Here is a 24268-nt window from a genome sequence, read left to right as displayed (position 1 = left end):
GCTATTCTGCCTTCTATTAAAACGTAAAAGGTCTTTTAAAACTTCTCATAAAGTTGATGAAATTTCAAATAACCGACAACATACTGAATTATCCTCCTCTGATGAGGATCTATCTGGTTCAGAAGATTCTTCCTCAGATATTGACACTGACAAATCTTCTTATCTCTTTAAAGGAACAGTCAACACCCGCGGTAACTTAAGGCCATACCATAGATTCGGAATAGAAGATGCAGCTACACCACATCGATGTTGATGAGCTCTAACGGTATTTGATTAATCACCAAAAATACATAGGTTTATTCCTTGAAAATATGGCTGCCAAACTCCCCCCACTATTACGTATAAACCTTCTTTTTAATTGAATCCTCCAATCCCAATGACATCCTCGGTCGGTTTGCGAGCGTGCAGAAGATAATGTGCATCACCCTTTAAAAAATGAACGAGCATCTGAAAACATCAGAGAGGGGGACAAAGGAGGAGGGGGAGGAGTTTGGCAACCATATTTTCAAGGAATAAGCCTATGTATTTTCGGGTAATTACTCAAATACCGTTAGAGCTCATCAACATTGATGCGGTGTAACTGCATATTCTATTCCGGATCTATGGTATAGCCTTGACTGTCTCTTTAAGATGGAGTATATTCGTTCCTTATTAAGAGAGGTGTTGATTACTTTGTATATTGAGGAAACTAGTCTTCTTGATACTAAAACTAGTAAACGTTTAAATTCTGTTTATAAACCTCCAATGGTTACTCCAGAGGCTTTTACAGTTCCTGATGCTATTTCTGATATGAGTTCAAAGGAATGGAATAGGCCTGGTATTTCTTTTATTCCTTTTTCTAAGTTTAAAAACTTGTATCCTTTGCCAGCAGCCAGATTGGAGTTTTGGGTAAAAATTCTCAAAGTTGATGGGGCTATTTCTACTCTTGCTACATTCTTAGGCCTGCTATATCCATGTCTGATGTTGCAGCTGCATCAACTTTTTGGTTGGAAAGCTTAGCACAACAGGAAACAGATCCTGATTTGTCTAGCATTGTTCGCTTGCTTCAATATGCTAACCATTTTATTAGTGATGCTATTTTTGATATCATCAAAATTGATGTTAAATCTATGTCTTTAGCTATTTTCGCTAGAAGAGCTTTGTGACTCAAATATTGGAATGCTGACATTGTATCCAAGTCTAGATTACTATCTCTTTATTTCCAAGGTAACAATTTATTTGGTTCTCAGTTGGATTCAATTATTTCAACTGTCACTGGGGGGGGATTTTTTTTTAACCTCAGGATAAAAGATCTAAGAGTAAATCTAAAGCTTCTAATTGTATTCGTTCTTTTAAACAGAATAAGGAACAGAAAGTCAATCCTTCCCCTAAAGAATCTGGTTCCAATTGGAAACCTTCTTCAAGTTGGAATAAATCCAAGCCTTTTAAGAAACCAAAGCCAGACCCCAAGTCTGCATGAAGGTGCCGCCCTCATTCCAGTTCAGCTGGTGGGGGGCAGATTAAAATGTTTCCAAAACATTTGGGCAGATTCTGTCCAAAATCAATGGATTCAGAGTATTGTTTCTCAAGAGTATCGAATAGGATTCAGAGTAAGACCTCCTGTGAGAAGATTTTTTTATCTCACATGTTCCAGCAAATCCAGTGAAGACTCTTCTGAAGTGCGTTTCAGATCTAGAGCTTTCAAATATACTTATACCAGTTCCGTTTCAGGAACAGGCTCTGGGGGTTTATTCAAATCTGATCATTGTCCCAAAGAAAGAAAATTCATTCAGGCCAGTTCTGGATCTGAAATTTTTTAATCGTTTTGTAAGAGTGCCAACTTTCAAAATGGTGACTATAAGGACTATTCTGCCTTTTGTTCAGCAAGGTCATATGTCCACGACAGACTTATATCTTCATATTCCAATTCATCCAGACCACTATCGGTTTCTGAGATTCTCTTTTCTAGACAAGCATTACCAATTTCTCGCTCTTCCATTTGGCCTAGCGACAGCTCCAAGAATTTTTTCAAAGGTTCTCGGTGCCCTACTCTCTGTAATCAGAGAACGATCAGAATCAGAGTATTGCAGTGTTTCCTTATTTGGAAGATATCTTGGTACTAGCTCAGTCTTTACATACTGCCAAATCTCACACAAATCAACTAGTGTTGTTTCTTCAAAGACATGGTTGGAGGAAGAATTTACCAAAAAGTTCCTTGATTCCTCAGACAAGGGTCACCTTTTATAGGTTTCCAGATAGATTCAGTGTCCATGAATTGTCTCTAACAGACAAGAGACAAATAAAATTGGTTTCAGCTTGTTGAAACCTTCAGTCTCAATCATTTCCTTCAGTGGCTATGTGCATGGAAGTTTTAGGCCTCATGACTGCAGCATCGGACGCAATCCCCTTTGCTCGTTTTCATATGAGACCTCTTCAGCTTTGTATGCTGAATCAATGGTGCAGGGATTATACAAGGATATCACAATTAATATCCTTAAATCCCAATGTTTGACACTCTCTGACTTGGTGGTTAGATCACCATCGTATAATTCAAGGGGCCTCCTTTGTTCGTTCAACCTGGACTGTAATCACAACAGATGCAAGCCCTTCAGGTTGGGGAGCTGTCTGGGGATCTCTGACAGCACAAGGGGTTTGGAAATCTCAAGAGGCGAGGTTACCAATCAATATTTTAGAACTCAATTTTCAGGGCTCTTCAGGTTTGGCCTCTGTTGAAGAGAGTACCATTAATTTGTTTTCAGACAGACAATATCACAACTGTGACATATGTCAATCATCAGGGTGGGACTCACAGTCCCCTAGCTATGCAAGAAGTATCGACAATATCACAACTGTGACATATGTCAATCATCAGGGTGGGACTCACAGTCCCCTAGCTATGCAAGAAGTATCTCGGATACTTTCTTGGGCAGAATTCAGCTCTTGTCTAATTTCTGTGGTACATATCCTAGGTGTAGACAATTGAGAAGCGAATTATCTTAGCCGTCAGACTTTACATCTGGGGGAGTGTCCAGGGGAATCTCTCCATCCAGATGTGTTTTTTCAAATTGTTCAGATGTGGGGTCTTCCAGAAATAGATCTGATGGCTTCCCATCTAAACAAGAAACTTCACAGGTACTTGTCCAGGTCCAGGGTTCCTCAGGCGGAGTTGGTGGATGCGTTAGCAGTTCCTTGGTTTTATCAACCTGCCTATATATTCCTGCCTCTAGTTCTTCCAAGAGTGATCTCCAAGATCATCATGGAACAATCGTTTGTGTTTCTGGTAGCACCAGCATGGCCTCACAGGTTCTGGTATGTGGTCTTGTCCGGATGTCCAGTTGCCAACCTTGGCTACTTCCTTTAAGACCAGACCTTCTGTCTCAAGGACTGTTTATCATCAGGATCTCAAATCGTTAAATTTAAAAAGGTATGGAAATTGAACGCTTAGTGCTTACTCATAGAGGTTTCTCTGACTCAGTGATTGATACTATGTTACAGGATCGTAAATCTGTATCTAGGAAGGGTTTGGAAGACTTCTATTTCATGGTGTTATTCTCATAAATTCTCCTGGCATTCTTTTAGAATTCCTAGAATTTTACAGTTTCTTCAGGATGGTTTGAATAAAGGTTTGTCTGCAAGTTCCTTGAAGGGACAAATCTCTGCTCTTTCTGATATTCACCGTTTTGTGCAGGCTTTGGTCCGTATTAAGCCTGTCATTAAATCAATCTCTCCTCCTTGGAGTCTTAATTTGGTTTGGAGGGCTTTACAGGCTCCTCTTTTTTAGCCTATGCATTCTTTGGATATTAAACTACTTTCTTGGAAAGTGTTGTTCCTTTTGGCTATCTCTTCTGCTAGAAGAGTTTCAGAATTATCTGCTCTTTCTTGTGAGTCTCCTTTTCTGATTTTCCATCAGGATAAGGCAGTTTTGTAGACTTCATTTACATTTTTACCTAAAGTTGTGAATTCTAACAACATTAATTGGGAAATTGTTGTTCTCTCTTTGTGTCCTAATCCTAAGAATTCTTTGGAGAGATCCTTACATTCTCTGAATGTTGTAAGAGCTTTGAAATATGTTGAAGCTACTACAGATTTCAGGAAGACTTCTAGTCTATTTGTTGTCTTTTCTAGTTCTAGGAAAGGTCAGAAAGCTTCTGCCATTTCCTTGGCGTCCTGGTTAAAGCTTTTGATTTATCAGGCTTATTTGGAGTCGGGTCAAGCCCCGCCTCAGAGAATCACAGCTCATTTTACTAGATCAGTTTCCACTTCGTGGGCTTTTAAGAATGAAGCTTCAGTTGATCAGATTTGCAAAGCAGCAACTTGGTCTGCTTTGCACACATTTACTAAATTCTACCGTTTTTATGTATTTGCCTCTTCGTAAAGCATTTTTTAGTAGAAAAGTTCTTCAGGCAGCTGTTTCAGTTTGATTCCTCAGCTTATGTTTTAAGTTTTTTCTTTTCATTATGAGAAAAACTTATTTTTTTGGATTTCATTTTTTTCAGCGGAAAATGGACGTTTTTATTTTTATCCCTCCCTCTCTAGTGTCTCTTCTGTGGAGTACCACATCTTGGGTATTACTATCCTATACGTCACTAGCTCATGGACTCTAGCCAATTACATGAAAGAAAACATAATTTATGTAAGAACTTACCTGATAAATTAATTTCTTTCATATTGGCAAGAGTCCATGAGACCCACCCTTTTTATGGTGCTTATGTTTTTTTGTATAAAGCACAATTATATTTCCAGTTCCTTTTTTGATGCTTTTTACTCCTTTTTCTATCACCCCACTACTTGGCTATTCGTAAAACTGAATTGTGGGTGTGGTGAGGGGTGTATTTATAGGCATTTTGAGGTTTGGGAAACTTTGCCCCTCCTGGTAGGATTGTATATCACATATGTCACTAGCTCATGGACTCTTGCCAATATGAAAGAAATGAATTTATCAGGTAAGTTCTTACATAAATTATGTTTTTTCCTTAGTTAAATAAAACGGTTTAAATTATTGTTAAAGTAATCTTTATTTTTTCTCTTTCAACTAAATTAAATAAGGCTGAAAAGTTGCAAATATGAATGATTAACCTATTAAAACATAATTTATGCTTACCTGATAAATTCCTTTCTTCTGTTGTGTGATCAGTCCACGGGTCATCATTACTTCTGGGATATAACTCCTCCCCAACAGGAAATGCAAGAGGATTCACCCAGCAGAGCTGCATATAGCTCCTCCCCTCTACGTCACTCCCAGTCATTCGACCAAGAATCAACGAGAAAGGAGAACCAAGGGTGAAGTGGTGACTGGAGTATAATTTAAAAGATATTTACCTGCCTTAAAACAGGGCGGGCCGTGGACTGATCACACAACAGAAGAAAGGAATTTATCAGGTAAGCATAAATTATGTTTTCTTCTGTTATGTGTGATCAGTCCATGGGTCATCATTACTTCTGGGATACCAATACCAAAGCAAAAGTACACGGATGACGGGAGGGATAGGCAGGCTCATTATACAGAAGGAACCACTGCCTGAAGAACCTTTCTCCCAAAAATAGCCTCCGAAGAAGCAAAAGTGTAAAATTTGTAAAATTTGGAAAAAGTATGAAGCGAAGACCAAGTTGCAGCCTTGCAAATCTGTTCAACAGAGGCCTCATTCTTAAAGGCCCAAGTGGAAGCCACAGCTCTAGTAGAATGAGCTGTAATTCTTTCAGGAGGCTGCTGTCCAGCAGTCTCATAGGCTAAACGAATTATGCTACGAAGCCAGAAGGAGAGAGAGGTAGCCGAAGCCTTATGACCTCTCCTCTGACCAGAATACACGACAAACAGGGAAGACGTTTGTCGAAAATCCTTAGTTGCCTGCAAGTAGAACTTGAGGGCACGAACTACATCCAGATTGTGTAGAAGACGTTCCTTCTTTGAAGAAGGATTTGGACACAAGGATGGAACAACAATCTCTTGATTGATATTCCTGTTAGTGACTACCTTAGGTAAGAACCCAGGTTTAGTACGCAGAACTACCTTGTCTGAGTGAAAAATCAGATAAGGAGAATCACAATGTAAGGCTGATAACTCAGAGACTCTTCGAGCCGAGGAAATAGCCATTAAAAACAGAACTTTCCAAGATAACAATTTTATATCAATGGAATGAAGGGGTTCAAACGGAACACCCTGTAAAACGTTAAGAACTAAGTTTAAACTCCATGGCGGAGCAACAGTTTTAAACACAGGCTTGATCCTAGCTAAAGCCTGACAAAAGGCCTGGACGTCTGGATTTTCTGACAGACGCCTGTGTAACAAGATGGACAGAGCTGAGATCTGTCCCTTTAATGAGCTAGCCGATAAACCCTTTTCTAAACCTTCTTGTAGAAAGGACAATATCCTAGGAATCCTAACCTTACTCCAGGAGTAACCTTTGGATTCGCACCAGTATAGGTATTTACGCCATATCTTATGGTAAATCCTTCTGGTAACAGGCTTCCTAGCCTGTATCAGGGTATCAATAACCGACTCAGAAAAACCACGTTTTGATAAAATCAAGCGTTCAATTTCCAAGCAGTCAGCTTCAGAGAAGTTAGATTTTGATGTTTGAATGGACCCTGTATCAGAAGGTCCTGTCTTAGAGGTAGAGACCAAGGCGGACAGGATGACATGTCCACTAGATCTGCATACCAAGTCCTGCGTGGCCATGCAGGCGCTATTAGAATCACTGATGCTCTCTCCTGTTTGATTTTGGCAATCAATCGAGGAAGCAGCGGGAAGGGTGGAAACACATAAGCCATCCCGAAGTTCCAAGGTGCTGTCAAGGCATCTATCAGAACCGCTCCCGGATCCCTGGATCTGGACCCGTAGCGAGGAAGTTTGGCGTTCTGGCGAGACGCCATGAGATCTATCTCTGGTTTGCCCCAACGTCGAAGTATTTGGGCAAAGACCTCCGGATGAAGTTCCCACTCCCCCGGATGAAAAGTCTGGCGACTCAAGAAATCCGCCTCCCAGTTCTCCACTCCCGGGATGTGGATTGCTGACAGGTGGCAAGAGTGAGACTCTGCCCAGCGAATTATCTTTGATACTTCCATCATTGCTAGGGAGCTTCTTGTCCCTCCTTGATGGTTGATGTAAGCTACAGTCGTGATGTTGTCCGACTGAAACCTGATGAACCCCCGAGTTTTTAACTGGGGCCAAGCCAGAAGGGCATGGAGAACTGCTCTTAATTCCAGAATGTTTATTGGCAGGAGACTTTCCTCCTGATTCCATTGTCCCTGAACCTTCAGAGAATTCCAGACAGCGCCCCAACCTAGTAGGCTGGCGTCTGTTGTTACAATTGTCCAGTCCGGCCTGCTGAATGGCATCCCCCTGGACAGATGTGGCCGAGAAAGCCACCATAGAAGAGAGTTTCTGGTCTCTTGATCCAGATTCAGAGTAGGGGACAAGTCTGAGTAATCCCCATTCCACTGACTCAGCATGCACAATTGCAGCGGTCTGAGATGTAGACGTGCAAAGGGTACTATGTCCATTGCTGCTACCATTAAGCCGATCACCTCCATGCATTGAGCTACTGACGGGAGTTGAATGGAATGAAGGACACGGCATGCATTTAGAAGCTTTGTTAATCTGTCTTCTGTCAGATAAATCTTCATTTCTACAGAATCTATAAGAGTCCCCAAGAATGGAACTCTTGTGAGAGGAAAAAGAGAACTCTTCTTTTCGTTCACTTTCCATCCATGCGACCTTAGAAATGCCAGAACTAACTCTGTATGAGACTTGGCAGTTTGAAAGCTTGAAGCTTGTATCAGAATGTCGTCTAGGTACGGAGCTACCGAAATTCCTCGCGGTCTTAGTACCGCCAGAAGGGCACCCAGAACCTTTGTGAAGATTCTTGGAGCCGTAGCCAATCCGAATGGAAGAGCTACAAACTGGTAATGCCTGTCTAAGAAGGCAAACCTTAGATACCGGTAATGATCTTTGTGAATCGGTATGTGAAGGTAAGCATCCTTTAAATCCACTGTGGTCATGTACTGACCCTTTTGGATCATGGGTAAGATTGTCCGAATAGTTTCCATTTTGAACGATGGAACTCTTAGGAATTTGTTTAGGATCTTTAAATCCAAAATTGGCCTGAAAGTTCCCTCTTTTTTGGGAACCACAAACAGGTTTGAGTAAAACCCTTGTCCTTGTTCCGACCGCGGAACCGGATGGATCACTCCCATTAATAACAGATCTTGTACACAGCGTAGAAACGCTTCTTTCTTTATCTGGTTTGTTGACAACCTTGACAGATGAAATCTCCCTCTTGGGGGAGAGAATTTGAAGTCTAGAAGGTATCCCTGAGATATGATCTCTAGCGCCCAGGGATCCTGAACATCTCTTGCCCAGGCCTGGGCGAAGAGAGAGAGTCTGCCCCCCACTAGATCCGGTCCCGGATCGGGGGCCCTCGGTTCACGCTGTCTTTGGGGCAGCAGCAGGTTTCCTGGCCTGCTTGCCCTTGTTCCAGGACTGGTTAGGTTTCCAGCCTTGTCTGTAACGAGCAACAGCTCCTTCCTGTTTTGGTGCAGTGGAAGTTGATGCTGCTCCTGCTTTGAAATTCCGAAAGGGACGAAAATTAGACTGTCTAGCCTTAGCTTTGGCTTTGTCTTGAGGCAGGGCGTGGCCCTTACCTCCTGTAATGTCAGCGATAATTTCTTTCAAACCGGGCCCAAATAAAGTTTGCCCCTTGAAAGGTATATTAAGTAATTTGGACTTAGAAGTTACATCAGCTGACCAGGATTTTAGCCACAGCGCCCTACGTGCCTGAATGGCGAATCCTGAGTTCTTAGCCGTAAGTTTGGTTAAATGTACTACGGCCTCCGAAATGAATGAATTAGCTAGTTTAAGGACTCTAAGCCTGTCCGTAATGTCGTCCAGCGTAGCTGAACTAAGGTTCTCTTCCAGAGACTCAATCCAAAATGCTGCCGCAGCCGTAATCGGCGCGATGCATGCAAGGGGTTGCAATATAAAACCTTGTTGAACAAACATTTTCTTAAGGTAACCCTCTAATTTTTTATCCATTGGATCTGAAAAAGCACAGCTATCCTCCACCGGGATAGTGGTACGCTTAGCTAAAGTAGAAACTGCTCCCTCCACCTTAGGGACCGTTTGCCATAAGTCCCGTGTGGTGGCGTCTATTGGAAACATCTTTCTAAATATTGGAGGGGGTGAGAACGGCACACCGGGTCTATCCCACTCCTTAGTAACAATTTCAGTTAGTCTCTTAGGTATAGGAAAAACGTCAGTACTCGCCGGTACCCGCAAAGTATTTATCCAACCTACACAATTTTTCTGGTATTGCAACAGTGTTACAATCATTAAGAGCCGCTAAAACCTCCCCTAGTAATACACGGAGGTTCTCCAATTTAAATTTAAAATTTGAAATATCTGAATCCAATCTGTTTGGATCAGAACCATCACCCACAGAATGAAGCTCTCCGTCCTCATGTTCTGCAAGCTGTGACGCAGTATCAGACATGGCCCTAGTATTATCAGCGCACTCTGTTCTCACCCCAGAGTGATCACGCTTGCCTCTTAGTTCTGGTAATTTAGCCAAAACTTCAGTCATAACAGTAGCCATATCTTGTAATGTTATCTGTAATGGCCGCCCAGATGTACTAGGCGCCATAATATCACGCACCTCCTGGGCGGGAGATGCAGGTACTGACACGTGAGGCGAGTTAGTCGGCATAACTCTCCCCTCGCTGTTTGGTGAAATTTGTTCAATTTGTACAGATTGGCTTTTATTTAAAGTAGCATCAATACAGTTAGTACATAAATTTCTATTGGGCTCCACCTTGGCATTGGAACAAATGACACAGATATCTTCCTCTGAATCAGACATGTTTAACACACTAGCAATAAACTTGCAACTTGGTTACAATCTTATTTAACAAAAACGTACTGTGCCTCAAAGAGCACTAAACGATTAAATGACAGTTGAAATAATGAACTGAAAGACAGTTATAGCATCAATCCTTAAAAACAACACAACTTTTAGCAAAGGTTTGTTCCCATTAGTAAAGTAACAATAATTAAATTTGAAACATAAAAATTACAGAGCAACGTTTTTAATCACAGTCAATATATAAGTCTCACAGCTCTGCTGAGAGAATCTACCTCCCTCCAAAGAAGTTTGAAGACCCCTGAGATCTGTTAGAGATGAACCGGATCATGCAGGAAATACAAGAGTAACTGACTGGAATTTTTTGATGCGTAGCAAAGAGCGCCAAAAACGGCCCCTCCCCCTCACACACAGCAGTGAGAGAGAAACGAAACTGTCACAATTAAAACAAGCAACTGCCAAGTGGAAAAATAATGCCCAAATATTTATTCACTCAGTACCTCAGAAAATGCAAACGATTCTACATTCCAGCAAAAACGTTTAACATAATAAATACCTATTAAAAGGTTTAATGTACTTTTAACAGAGTAATTCCGGTGAAATACCATCCCCAGAATACTGAAGTGTAGAGTATACATACATGTCATTATAACGGTATGGCAGGATTTTCTCATCAATTCCATTCAGAAAATAAAAACTGCTACATACCTCAATGCAGATTCATCTGCCCGCTGTCCCCTGATCTGAAGCTTTTAACTCCCTCAGATGGCCGAGAAACAGCAATGTGATCTTAACTACTCCGGTTAAAATCATAGTAAAAACTCTGGTAGATTCTTCTTCAAACTCTGCCAGAGAGGCAATAACACGCTCCGGTGCTATTGTAAAATAACAAACTTTTGATTGAAGTTATAAAAACTAAGTATAATCACCATAGTCCTCTCACACATCCTATCTAGTTGCTGGGTGCAAGAGAATGACTGGGAGTGACGTAGAGGGGAGGAGCTATATGCAGCTCTGCTGGGTGAATCCTCTTGCATTTCCTGTTGGGGAGGAGTTATATCCCAGAAGTAATGATGACCCGTGGACTGATCACACATAACAGAAGAAACTGTAGACAGTTCTCAACTCCCAATAATTTCATTAATTTCAATTATCTATCTATGCATATCTAATGATATATAACCAAATCAGTAATGGTCTAATATAATCTGAAAATGTATTATTCTAAAAATAAAAACCATGATTTAAAATCTCTTTCTTAATAGTGAATTAAATCAATTTTATTTAAATCAAATCCACTGTAGCGTAATCTAGGCTCCTAAGTGTTGGCACCCATAGTTAAAGGGACAGTACACTGTACAATTATTTTTTATATTAATGTATTTTCAATGACTTGTTATACCAGCTGCAGAGTATAAAATGTATGAGAAATTGAATTTTCAGGTTTATTTGTGTATATGAATTAGCTGGTTTTGTGCTTTTAAACCACAGCCTATTACAATGGGTTGAGCTTCATGTAATATATGTCATTATTTTATCACTTTTATGTACACACACACGGCTTCTGTAGCTTATATTTGTATGTAAAACTAAAGCTCAATACTTAGAGAGAACAATGGAAAATTATAATTTTATTACTTAACTATCCTGCACCCCACTGGGAGTGTAATTTCTTCTGCTGGCTATGTTTACTTGGGCTATTCAATAGCTGAGACTCCAGTATCAAAAATGTAAGTATAGGTTGGGATACCACAAGCTAAATCAGCTATTTCAAAGGCCAAAATAGGGGTAACCGAGCTACTTGTACCTGCTGGAGTATATCATTGGGAACAATTTAAATGAGAGAAAATGTTGGGGTGAACTGTCCCTTTAAAGGGTGATGCATGAAATGTAATTAGAGTTTATTATCCCTTTTAGAGGTCCCAGTACAATGTGAAGGTAAAAAAAAAGATAATAAAACAGTGCAATATACCCTGCCAGAAAGGCACAACATTTTTGGTGAGCAACCTGGGTTGTTCTTGCCGATTGGTGGATAAATTCACCCACCAATAAACAAGGGCTGTCCAGGGTCTGAAATAAAAATTGTCTGTCTCCTTAGCTTAGATGCCTTCTTTTTCAAATAAAGATAGCAAGAGAACAAAGAAAAAATGATAATAGTAGTAAATTAGAAAGTTGCTTAAAATTGCATGCTCTATCTAAACCACAAGAAAAAATTTGGGTTCAGTGTCCTTTTAATTCTATATAAAATAGCACTGATTAGTAGTATCCACATTAGTCCAGTGATGTGATACTAAAATAAGACTATTGAAGTAATACCTTTTTAATCAACTAAGAAATGCTTTGAGAGTTTCCGGTATTCTATTCCATTTGCATACAAAATTATACACAAACTTTTTATCCTTATTGAGGTTTAAAGTAAATAGTACAAGATAGCAAGTGCAGTAAAACACTAATACAGTAGTGTCAAACAAAAGAGAAACAAAATACAATAAGATGAACCTCAATACACTCTCATGATCAGTTACAGCTTAGAGTCCAAATGGCTTAATAACACTTGACTTGACAAGAGTAAATCAATAACCGTTTGCTCAATCATTAAACCATAACCGGAAAAAAAATAAAAAGTAGAAAATAAAGAGTTTGTATTACTTGATTGGTTGGTTAAATCGTCATAGTAATTTTCCAGGAACAGCAATTATTGTGTATTATATTGGACCTGTAAAAATTGTAAATTACTTTGGAAGAACCAATAAACTTTAGAAATGTATTATATTGCATATGTATTAAAGCCAAGAGATAAACAAGAGTTAATGAAAGCACAATATCAGCTATATTGAGTCTGTCAATATACTAACTAAAGGAGTATGAAAGGTGAGGGAGAAAAAAAATTTGCTAGATGTAGTTCCACAAGGTACAAGCTTAAAAGGGACAGTCAAGTTCAAAATAAACTTTCATGTTTCAAATAGGGCATATAATTTTAAACAACTTTCCAATTTATTTTTATCACCAATTTTGCTTTGTTCTCTTGGTATTCTTAGTTGAAAGCTAAAACCTAGGAGGTTCATATGCTAATTTCTTAGACCTTGAAGGCCGCCTATAATTTTAATGCATTTTGACAGTTTTTCACGACTAGAGGACGTTAGTTCATGTGTTTCATATAGATAACATTGAGCTCATGCACGTGAATTTACTGAGAAGTGAGCACCGATTGGATAAAATGCAAGTCTGTCAAAAGAACTGAAATAAGGGGGCAGTCTGCTGAGGCTTAGATACAAGGTAATTACAGAGGTAAAATGTGTATAATTATAACTGTGTTGGTTATGCAAAACTGGGGAATTGGTAATTAAGGGATTATCTATCTTTTAAAACAACAAGAATTCTGGTGTTGACTCTCCCTTTAACTAGTATTAGTCATTAAAGGGACAGTCTAGTCAAAATTAAACTTTTATAATTCAGATAGGACTTGTAATTTTAATCAACTTTCCAATTTACTTTTATCATCAAATTTGCTTTTTTCTCTTGGTATACTTAGTTGAAACTAAAACTAGGCAGAGTCATATGCTAATTTCTAAGCCCTTAAAGGCTGCCTCTAATCCATTCCTTTTCAACACAAAGAGATTTAAAGTGCACATGGGCCATAGAGACAACACTGTGCTCAGGCACAGGGAGTTATTTAAGATCTAGCACAAAACAATGCTAAATTTAAGACAATAGATAATAAACACTCAAAGTCATATGATCAGGGGGCTGCAAGAAGGTTCTTAGATACAAGGTAATCACAGAGGTAAAAAGTATATTAATATAACTGTGTTGTGCAAAACTGGGGAATGGGTAATAAAGGGATTATCTATCTTTTAAAACAATAACAATTCTATTGTAGACTGTCCCTTTAAGACTGTTTGAAAGCACATCCCACAATGCCCAGATTGTGGCATGGGTAACCAAGGTACCTAGCAAGGAGTAAATTAATTCCTCCATTTTTCTTATATAATCAAGGATATCTAGGAACTGTGTCCAACTAGGCGGTTTCTCCTTAACCCAATCACTCGCTAGTACCAGTCTACATCCCAGAATAATAATAATAATAATAATAATAATAATAATAATAATAATAAATCACTGCTCCGGTTGTAGTCTACTCAAATTATGGTGAAGCAGGGCCGTAGTTGCCAAAATGTTATTGTAACCAATGACAAAGCACACCCTCTAAACCTTGCTCCATAACGGTTGGATTTTTAGGGCAAGTCCATCACATATATGCGGCAAGGTTAGGCTTGTGAAGTCTGCAGTGTGCAAAAACAATTCTCAGAACTGTAAAAGCTCACATTGCCGAGACTTAATTGCAGGAAAAGGGGGGATAAATAATTTAAGTATATTGCAAATTGTTTTACTATGGAACAAATCAAGATTTTATATTACCCTCTTAAATTATTTAATGGTCTTTTTGGCAAGCTCCATAATGGTTGGATTTTAAGGCACCAGATCTGTAGAGGAGTGCCTATTGAGTGACATTTCCAACAAATTTTTGATTTACCAGGAAAGTTTTAATGTAACAATTGTGCAACCATATGCCATCTAACAATTTATAATAAGCTCATAAAGCGTTGCACAGCGTATAGCTTTTTTAGCGTTGGCGATGGCTTTTACCAAACTGTATGAGGAATCTATTGACAGATCCTTCTTCCACTGGCTGACACATTTTGGGCAAATAAGCAAAAGAACATAATGTGTTGAGAGAAGTTTGAATAGCTGAAGTTCTGTTCTCCATCTACATTCCCATAGAAACAATTGGCATAGTTTTCATGGAGGAAACCCCACAAAGAGTAAACTCAAAATGGTATTTGGTGTTTAAAATCTCAGTATAAGGGATCATATTATACATACATAGAGATCTGCAATAATGAAATCTCCAATTGATTCTAAACATGTAGGTGTGCATCAGGGACTCCAAAAAAAATACACCTTATGGAATGAAGGGGATAGGGGTGATGGGTTACTGGAGGCGCATGCCTAAGATTCCTCCATCCATTAAGGCACTCCTGAATAATAGAATTGCAAGAAGGTTAGTGGGACACAGTAAAGAGGGAGTCACAATAGATCTGCTTGCAGCATATGGGCGGGAGTAATGCTTGTTCTAGTTCTCCAAGTGAATTTTAATTGGGTTCCCTATGCTGAGACATGGGTCAGTAGTGCTGCTTCGCAATAGGCCTTTATACTGGGCAATTTAAGTCCATCCATCATAACAGTTTTTTAAAGAATTTTAAAAGCAACTTCAACTCTACGCAAATTCCAGACATATTGGTTAATTAGCAATTGCAACTACTTAATCACAGCCTCAGGAATTCACAAGAGTAGGAACCTTATAGGTCATTTTGGGAGGATTTACATTTTGTTCACCGCTATCTGGCCCATCCAAAACATTTAAAAAAACAACCAAGAGGACAGCAAATGTCGAATCTGATCTGTCAATGGGTGGAAGTTATCATGTGAAGTTCATTTTTGATCATGAGAAAAGTAAAATTCCAAGGTGTCCAAGTCCTTTTTCTGACCATTTAAAAGGGTAAGCTGCTGTACTAAGGAGTGGATACTGATCAGGAGGTAGACATATAGCATATGCCTCAGTCTTAGTACATTAACCCAGTGTTTTTCAACCAGTGTGCCGTGGCACACTAGTGTGCCGTGAGAGATCCTCAGGTGTGCCACGGAAGACTGACAACAGTGTGACATATTTTTTAAACTTTGCTTGTTTTTTACTCCCAGTGCAGGGGTAGTTTGTAGGAGGCATGGCATAGCAGAACAATACATACAGTATGTGTGTGTTTGTGTGTATGTGTGTATATATATGCTGTATTAGGCTACAATGTGTGATTTTTTTAAAATTTTGGGATGTGGTGTGCCACAGGATTTTTTAACGTAAAAAAGTGTGCCACAGCAAAAAAAAGGTTAAAAATCACTGCATTAACCTTATAGTTTGATAATCGGCCAAAGTATTCAAAGGTCTTTAAAAGATGTGTAAGAGACCTCAAAGGACTAATGATAAAAATTCTAAAATCGCCTGCAAACAAAGTTAACTTCTGCAAAGTGTTGTGTAACTGAAGACACTGAGGACACCCCTGCCTTGTGCCATTCTGAGTAGGGATAGATTTGGAGCAGAATCTTACTTTCTTAATACTTGCTGATGGAGAAGCATATAAAGCTTTCATTGCTCTGATGAAGGGTTCAGGGTAACCAAAATGTGCAAAACAAAGCCCCAACTCACCCTGTTGGATGCCTTTTCTCCATCTAATGATAGGGTGAGAGTAGGGATACCCATAGCAACTACCTCTAAGAAAATGTTCAACAATGGTCTTGAATTATCAGAGCCTTGTCTGTGTAAAATAAAGCCAACTTGGTCTACCTGCTAGAATTTTAGCATACAGTTTTATATTAATATTAATTAGGGAGATGGGTCTGTAGCTCTCGCAAAGAGAATGATCTATTTCTGGTTTAAGTATTACATTACTAAGTAAAACCTTGAGTATTATCATCTTTATAAAAACAAAGAATGATAGTGAAAATGTGATTCTGGCCACTTTAACAGGGTGGAGCACTATGGCAGGGTTAGCAAGGAACTGGGAAGGTTGCATAGCAATAGACTGGAGACTCAAATATATAAAACAGTGCTGTTTATTAGGAGAAAGTTACACAGGTAAATAGCAAGTAATGTCCTGAAATAGTTTTTACTAGGAAACAGATAGAAACAAGAGTTTAAGGAAAAGTACAAATTAAACGTTCATGATTCAGATAGGGCATGTAATTTTAAACTACTTTCTAATTTTATTTTATTATCAAAATTGCTTTATTATCTTGGTATTCTTAGTTGAACGCTAAACCTAGGTAGGCTCCTATGCTAATTTCTACCCACCTCTTATCTGAATGTATTTACCATTGTGATCATGGGCGTGGAGTTATTTAAGAGTCAGCACTAATTGTCTGAAATGCAAGTCTGTCAAAAGATCTGAGATAAGGTGGCAGTCAGCAGAAGCTTAGGTACAAGGTAATTACAGAGGTAAAAAGTATATATTTCTATAACAGTGTTGGTTATGCAAAACTGGGGAATGGTAATTAAAGGGATTATCTATCTTTTTAAACAATAACATTTTTGGAATTTACTATCCCTTTAACAGAGAAAAACTGTACAAACCAGTATAGCTGATGTTCATGTGCAAGTTCAGACAGACAAGAGCCAAGTACTGAAAGGCCCACTTCAGGGCTAATGACTGTAGTACACACTTCTGGGCTAAGGAAAAGTAAATGCCGCTCCTAGACAAAGTAAAGGAAATGCCCGCTTCTGGGCTAATCAAAGGAAATAAAATGTGCTGAATATAAGCTGCAAGCAGCAGCAGCAAAGTCAGTGCTGGAGACAGGATGAACAAATAGGCACAGCAGGCAATAAGGTATAGGAGCTGGGAAACAGCAACAGGGAAAGTCTAAGCAATAGTACTAACTACTTCAATCTGGGCTTTAGTCCAGCAAGGATAGTCACTGTCATAAAGTTAGTATAAAATGCCTTGTTTTGCAGTTCTCATCAGTTAAATCCAGTTAGGGACAGATATGTTGCAGAGGTAGTCTTCATAAGTTAGCAGGGTTCATTTCAAGTTCTGAAAATTAGAAATTGCTCAATTTTCAGAGCTAACTTACATGAAAAGGGGACAACAGTAATAATATGTATTATTCATTTATTTAAATGGATTTTACCTTTTATTTATTTTATTCCCCACATTTGCGTAGTGTCCTTCCCAGAGGCAGAACTTTTTTTCACTTTCTGCGACGAGTTTGTTTCTATTGAATTTTTTTCTGCAGGTAATTTTGAAATGAAATTAATGTTTAAATTAAGTAGTTATAATAAAGCACCAGCTCAATTGCAATGCATTGATTATCTGGAGCATAAAGCAATATATAATATATTGCATCAGCTTAAAATTGCATTAATTTTTTCAAATATCTATTTAATACATTTTTTTTTCTGTTGCCTTTGGTCTAATCACATAATTATAAGGTAAAAATGTAGTTATAGGTGCAATGCTCATAAGAACAATATTCAGGATTCACAACTTCGCAGACTGGGAAAGGCTAGGGGCAGGGTTGAAAAAATACTCTGAACTAGACATAAATTAATGTGCTGCTGCTGTACAGTGCTGCTCTGTATTTGACTGTTCTCTTCAAACAGCGCTTCATTATGGCTGCACTGCTTTTAAGAAAACTTACTCAGTACAGTGTAGCCAGAGCACTGCACTATTTGAAGAGAACAACTTGATGTGGAGCAGGGCTGTAAAGCAAAAGAGCCAACAGTTACTGCATGTCCCTATTCTTTCTGCAGACATGCTGCATTTTCTGAGATGACATCTCCGATTACACCATGTTCTGCCATGGGGGTGTCCTTTACTTCCTGTCACAGTCTTACAAGGAGGAGGGGGCCTCTACAGGAAGGTTTATCTTAGCCTGATGTCATAAAACTTCTAGGCTGATTACTTTCAAAGTGAATAGACTAGATAACAGAATGTAACCTAAGTTTGTCAGCTCCCATATCACACTGGGGGCAAGGCTACACTGCAAATTTCTAAGTGCTCATTATACAAGGAAACAAGTTGTTTACTGTTTTGATAAAATCCGTGTCTTTTTAGGTTTACTTTGATTTAACATATTTGCTTTTATGGAAGGATCACTGTTTAATATCCCTTTAAAGGGACATTGTACACTAGATTTTTCTTTGCATAAATGTTTTGTAGATGATCCATGTATGTAGCCCATCTAGGAATGTTTTTAGTTTTGTTTTTGTTTTTTTTTGGGGGGGGGGGTGTTAACAACGTGGTGGTTTGCTTATTTATTTAATTTTAATAACATTGTGCCGATTTTCAGACTCCTAACCAAGCCCCAAAGTATCAGATGTAGACTGAAGTCTACAGTTTCCTGCTTGCTCCTGTTTGTGTAATTGGTATTTTAATATGCATGGGGAGGGGGGTCTGCTCTTCCTGCTTTCTCTGCCCTTTTCAGTGGATATGAAGCAGAAAGACACTTCAGCACACTGACCCAGGATTGCACGTTACCCAAGGACCACTGCCCAAGTCCTCAAAGAATACATGAAAAGTAGCAGGCGGGTAACAGCAAATTCAATATAATTTTATTGTATAAGACAAAAAAGACGGTGACGTTTCGGGACCGTATCCCTTAAAGGGATACTAAACCCAATTTTTTTCTTTCATGATTCAGATAGAGCATGAGATTTTAAGCACCTTTCTAATTTACTCCTATTATCAATTTTTCTTTGTTCTCATGCTAGCCTGATTTGAAAAAGCAGTACTGTAAGCTTTAGAGCCGGACCATTTTTTGTTCAGCACCTGGGTAGCACTTGCTGATTTATGGCTAAATGTAGCAAACCAATCAGCAAGCTCTACCAAGGTGCTGAACAAAAAATGGGCCGGCTCCTAAGCTTTTATTACTGCTTTTTCAAATCAAGATAACATGAGAACAAAGAAAAATTGATAATAGGAGTAAATTAGAAAGTTGCTTAAAATTGCATGCTCTATCTGAATCATGAAAGAAAAAATGTGGGGTTAGTATCCCTTTAATCATACCATCATCATCATGGTATGATTAAGGGATAAGGTCCCGAAACGTCACCTTCTTTTTTGTCTTATACAATAAAATTATATTGAATTTGCTGTTACTCGCCTGCTACTTTTCATCTTTTCAGTGGATAGCCCAGCCTAACCTCATCAACAGTGCTAAACTAGGAGCTTCTAAAAGGTTTTATACTAGATTTTTAGTATCTGTGCACATTATAAGCAGTTATATGAAAATTGGTGTATACTATCCCTTTAAGTAAACAGCCAAACAAGAACAGAATGAAGTAAACTATCAGCAAAAGCTGAAGGGTGTAATTAAAAAAAAAATGTTTACTTCCCATTTAATACATTTGTTTACTGACTTATCCTCCTAAGGATAGGTAATCAGGTGCAGCATATGCAAATTGTGCCTGGTACGTGTGCATAACTGTCTTTAACCCCTTAATGACCGCAGCACTTTTCCATTTTCTGTCCGTTTGGGACCAAGGCTATTTTTACATTTTTGCAGTGTTTGTGTTTAGCTGTAATTTTCCTCTTACTCATTTACTGTACCCACACATATTATATACCGTTTTTCTCGCCATTAAATGGACTTTCAGAAGATACCATTATTTTCATCATATCTTATAATTTACTATAAAAAACATTATAAAATATGAAGAAAAAATGGAAAAAAAAACACACTTTTTCTAACTTTGACCCCCAAAATCTGTTACACATCTACAACCACCAAAAAACACCCATGCTAAATAGTTTCTAAATTTTGTCCTGAGTTTAGAAATACCCAATGTTTACATCTTCTTTGCTTTTTTTGCAAGTTATAGGGCCATAAATACAAGTAGCACTTTGCTATTTCCAAACCACTTTTTTTCAAAATTAGCGCTAGTTACATTGGGACACTAATATATTTCAGGAATCCCTGAATATCCATTGACATGTATATATTTTTTTTTCAAAGACATCCCAAAGTATTGATCTAGGCCCATTTTGGTATATTTCATGCCACTATTTCACCGCCAAAAGCGATCAAATAAAAAAAAATTGTTCACTTTTTCACAAACTTTAGGTTTCTCACTGAAATTATTTACAAACAACTTATGCAATTATAGCATAAATGGTTGTAAATGCTTCTCTGGGATCCCCTTTGTTCAGAAATAGCAGACATATATGGCTTTGGCTTTGCTTTTTGGTAATTAGAAGGCTGCTAAATGCCACTGCGCACAATACGTGTATTATGCCCAGCATTGAAGGGGTTAATTAGGGAGCATGTAGGGAGCTTCTAGGGTTAATTTTAGCTTTAGTGTAGTGTAGTAGACAACCCCAAGTATTGATCTAGGCCCATTTTGGTATATTTCATGCCACCATTTCACCGCCAAATGCGATCAAAGTAAAAGAAAACGTTAATTTTTTCAAAATTTTAGGTTTCTCACTGAAATTATTTACAAACAGCTTGTGCAATTATGGCACAAATGGTTGTAAATGCTTCTCTGGGATGCCCTTTGTTCAGAAATAGCAGACATATATGACTTTGGCGTTGCTTTTTGGTAATTAGAAAGTCGCTAAATGCTGCTGTGCATCACACGTGTATTATGGCTAGCAGTGAAGGGGTTAATTAGGTAGTTTGTAGGGAGCTTGCAGGGTTAATTTTAGCTTTAGCGTAGAGATCAGCCTCCCACCTGATCCCTCCCAAACAGCTCCCTTCTCTCCCCCACCCCACAATTGTTCCCGCCATCTTAAGTACTGGCAGAAAGTCTGCCAGTACTAAAATAAAAGTTTTTGGGGGTTTTTTTAAGAAAAAAAAAAAAAAGCATATTTACATATGCTGTGTTTAGGATCCCCCCTTAACCCCCAACCTCCCTGATCCCCCCCCCAAAACAGCTCTCTAAGCCTCCCTCTCAGCCTTATTGGGGGCCATCTTGGGTACCCAGTTTGAACAATCAAATGTGTATTTTTTTTTAATTTTTTTTTTTCTGCAGTGTAGCTCAATCCCCCCCCCCCCCCCACGGACCAACCCCCACCACCTAAATCACACCTAAGGGTTTTTTTTAAAGCATTAAATGTCCCACTTTTATTTTGTTTTGGGACACATTTTTTCCGTAGTGTAGCGGTTCCCACCCGCTCCCTCCCCGTGCACGCGCCCGCCCCCCCCCCCCTCGTGCACGTGCGCGCCCCCGGACTTTCCCGCCTACGATCCCGCCCCCCTCCACATGACCAGGGCCATCGATGGCCGCCGCCACCCACCTCCCACACCGGCTCCCACCCACCAACGATACCGGCCATCGATGTCCGGTGCAGAGAGGGCCACAGAGTGGCTCTCTCTGCATCGGATGGCCGTAAAAGGTTATTGCAGGATGCCTCCATATCGAGGCATCACTGCAATAACCGGAAAGCAGCTGGAAGCGAGCAGGATCGCTTCCAGCTGCTTGCCACACCGAGGACGTGCAGGGTACATCCTCAGGCGTTAACTGCCTTTTTTCTGAGGACGTACCCTGCACGTCCTCGGTCGTTAAGGGGTTAAAGGGACATTCCAGCCAAAATTGGAATTCATGTGGATGCATTTCAGTTATGAATAGAAGCCTTTTTGTAATATGCATGTATTAGCAAAAATGCTTCTTGTAAAAGCTATAGCTGTTTCAAAAGTGTATTTGCACCGTGCACCAGCATTTTAAACCCAGCACTTGCTCAGAGAGCCTAAGGTGCTTGTACCATCTGGTAATGACTCAATTTGTTAATTGTTGACATGATACAAGCCCCACGGGTGCACTGATCAGCTGTAGCATTTAACACTTGCAAAGGGGATGTACTAAAAGGAATGACACGGTGAATGACAAAATGGAATGCCCATACACTTTAATGGTATGTAAAGTTCAAGTTGCTATAGCAACAAAACTAAGAGACATATCATATAAATATTTACCAGGTATGTTCCTCGGGTACATTATCATATTCTGAAAGTGAGATTATGTCATATTATAGCTGCTTTCTATTGAATGACAAAATAGAATGCCCATAGACTTTAATGGGATGTAAAGTTTAAAGTGATATAGCAACAAAACTATGAGACATATCAAATCGATATTTGCCAGATATGTTCCCCAGGTACAGTAGCATATTCTGACAGTGAGATTACGTCAGATTATAGCTGCTTTCTAGGGAATTACAAGGGTGAATGACAAAATTGAATGCCCATAGACTATAATGGGATTAAATTTAAAAGTGCTATAGTAACAAAACTATGAGACAAATCAAATCGATATTTGCCAGATATGTTCCTCAGGTACAGTATCATATTCTGAAAGTGAGATTACAGCTGTTTTCTATGGAATGACAAGGGTGAATGACAAAATGAAATGCCCATAGACTTTAATGTGATGTAAGATTAAAAGTGTTATAGCAACAAAAATATAAAACATATCAAATAGATATTATTTCTGTTTTACTTCATAAGAAGTTGGCTAACTTTCCTGATGTTCAATCTTTTGTTCAGGATCTTGTTAGAATTAGGCCTGTGTTTAAACCAGTTGCTCCTCCTTGGAGCCTTAAAGGGAGAGTATACTGTAAAATAGTTTTTCCCTTAATGTGTTTACAATTGCTTTTTTTACCAACTGCAGAGTAAAAAAAGTATGAAAAATATCCTTTTAAGGTTTATTTGTGTATATTAAAGCTCTGATTTTGTGTTTAGAAGCCACAACCTAATAAAATGGGTTGAGCTTGTAGGTATAATCAGATCTCATTACTGTATCACATTGTGCACATATACCTGCTTCTTTATCTTATATTTGTCCATAAAACAGTCACCAGTACTTGGAGAGAACAATGGAAAATCAACATTGTATTACCTTATCTCTGCTATATCCCACTGGGAGTGTAATTTCTTCTGCTGGCTGTGTATACAAAGCTTATATATAGCTTGGACCTGCAGCCACAAACTTTCAGAATAGATGGGAATACCACATGCTAAATCAACTATTTAAAATGCTAATATAAGGGTAAAGGAGCTACTTGTAAACAATTTAATACACTCCAGCAGGTAAAGTGGATCATTGGGAACAAATTAAAGGGGAGAAATATTTTGAGTAAACTGTCCCTTTAATCTTGTTATTCGAGTTCTTCAGCAGGCTCCATTTGAGCCTATGCATTCTGTTGATGTTAAGCATTTGTATTGGAAGGTTTTGTTTTTGTTAGCCATTTCCTCTACTTGCAGAGTTTTGGAATTATCTACTATACAGTGTGATCCTCCTTACCTTATTTTTCATTCGGATAAGGCTATTCTACATACTAAGATAGAAACAACTTTAGGTAGAAAACCTAACTGTAATATCAATCAGGAGATTGTAGTGCCTTCCTTTTGCCCAATCCTTCTCCGAAGCAACGTTTGCTACACAACCTGGATGTGGTTAGAGCATTGAAGGTTCTATCTGCATACTACCAAAGAGTTTAGACAAACCTCTCACCTATTCGTTTTGTACGCTGGTAAGCACAGGGGTCAGAAGGCCACTGCAACTACCAATTCCTTCTGGCTGAGAAGTGTCATTCATACGGCTAATATGGAGGCAGGACAACAGCCCCCTGGGAGGATTATGGCTCACTCTACCCATGTCTTCTTCCTGGGCCTTTAAGAACAAAGCTTTGAAGGAGCATATCTGTAAGGCAGCTACCTGGTCTTCTTTACATACCTTTTCAAATTTGATATTTTTGCCTCAACTTAGGCTTCTATTGGGAGAAAGGTGCTTCAAGCGGTGGTGCCATCAGTTTAGGTCTGCCTGCCTTCTTTCTCTATCTGTTCATTCTGTGTCCTCTCTAGCTTGGGTATTGGATTCCTAACAGTAA

At 38.9% G+C, this 24268-nt stretch overlaps 1 protein-coding gene across 2 annotated transcripts in view; it reads right to left on the bottom strand.

The window, feature by feature from the left end:
• The window catches only part of PGS1 (phosphatidylglycerophosphate synthase 1), a 398675-nt gene that overhangs the window by 372529 nt on the left and 1878 nt on the right, over positions 1-24268 (bottom strand). Inside the window, exon 2 of one of the 2 annotated variants that reach the window (XM_053706217.1) lies at positions 17571-17669. The exons of the other annotated variant lie outside the window; for it this stretch is intronic. Coding sequence (XP_053562192.1) covers positions 17571-17669 — 99 coding nt within the window. The remainder of the gene's footprint in view (positions 1-17570; positions 17670-24268) is intronic. 2 annotated transcript variants of the gene reach the window in all.

Source organism: Bombina bombina, chromosome 1, assembly GCF_027579735.1.
Source record: "Bombina bombina isolate aBomBom1 chromosome 1, aBomBom1.pri, whole genome shotgun sequence".
In the NCBI taxonomy this organism is placed as follows: domain Eukaryota; kingdom Metazoa; phylum Chordata; class Amphibia; order Anura; family Bombinatoridae; genus Bombina; species Bombina bombina.
Note: the sequence above shows the minus strand (reverse complement) of the source record. Positions and strands in the feature narration are given on the sequence as shown.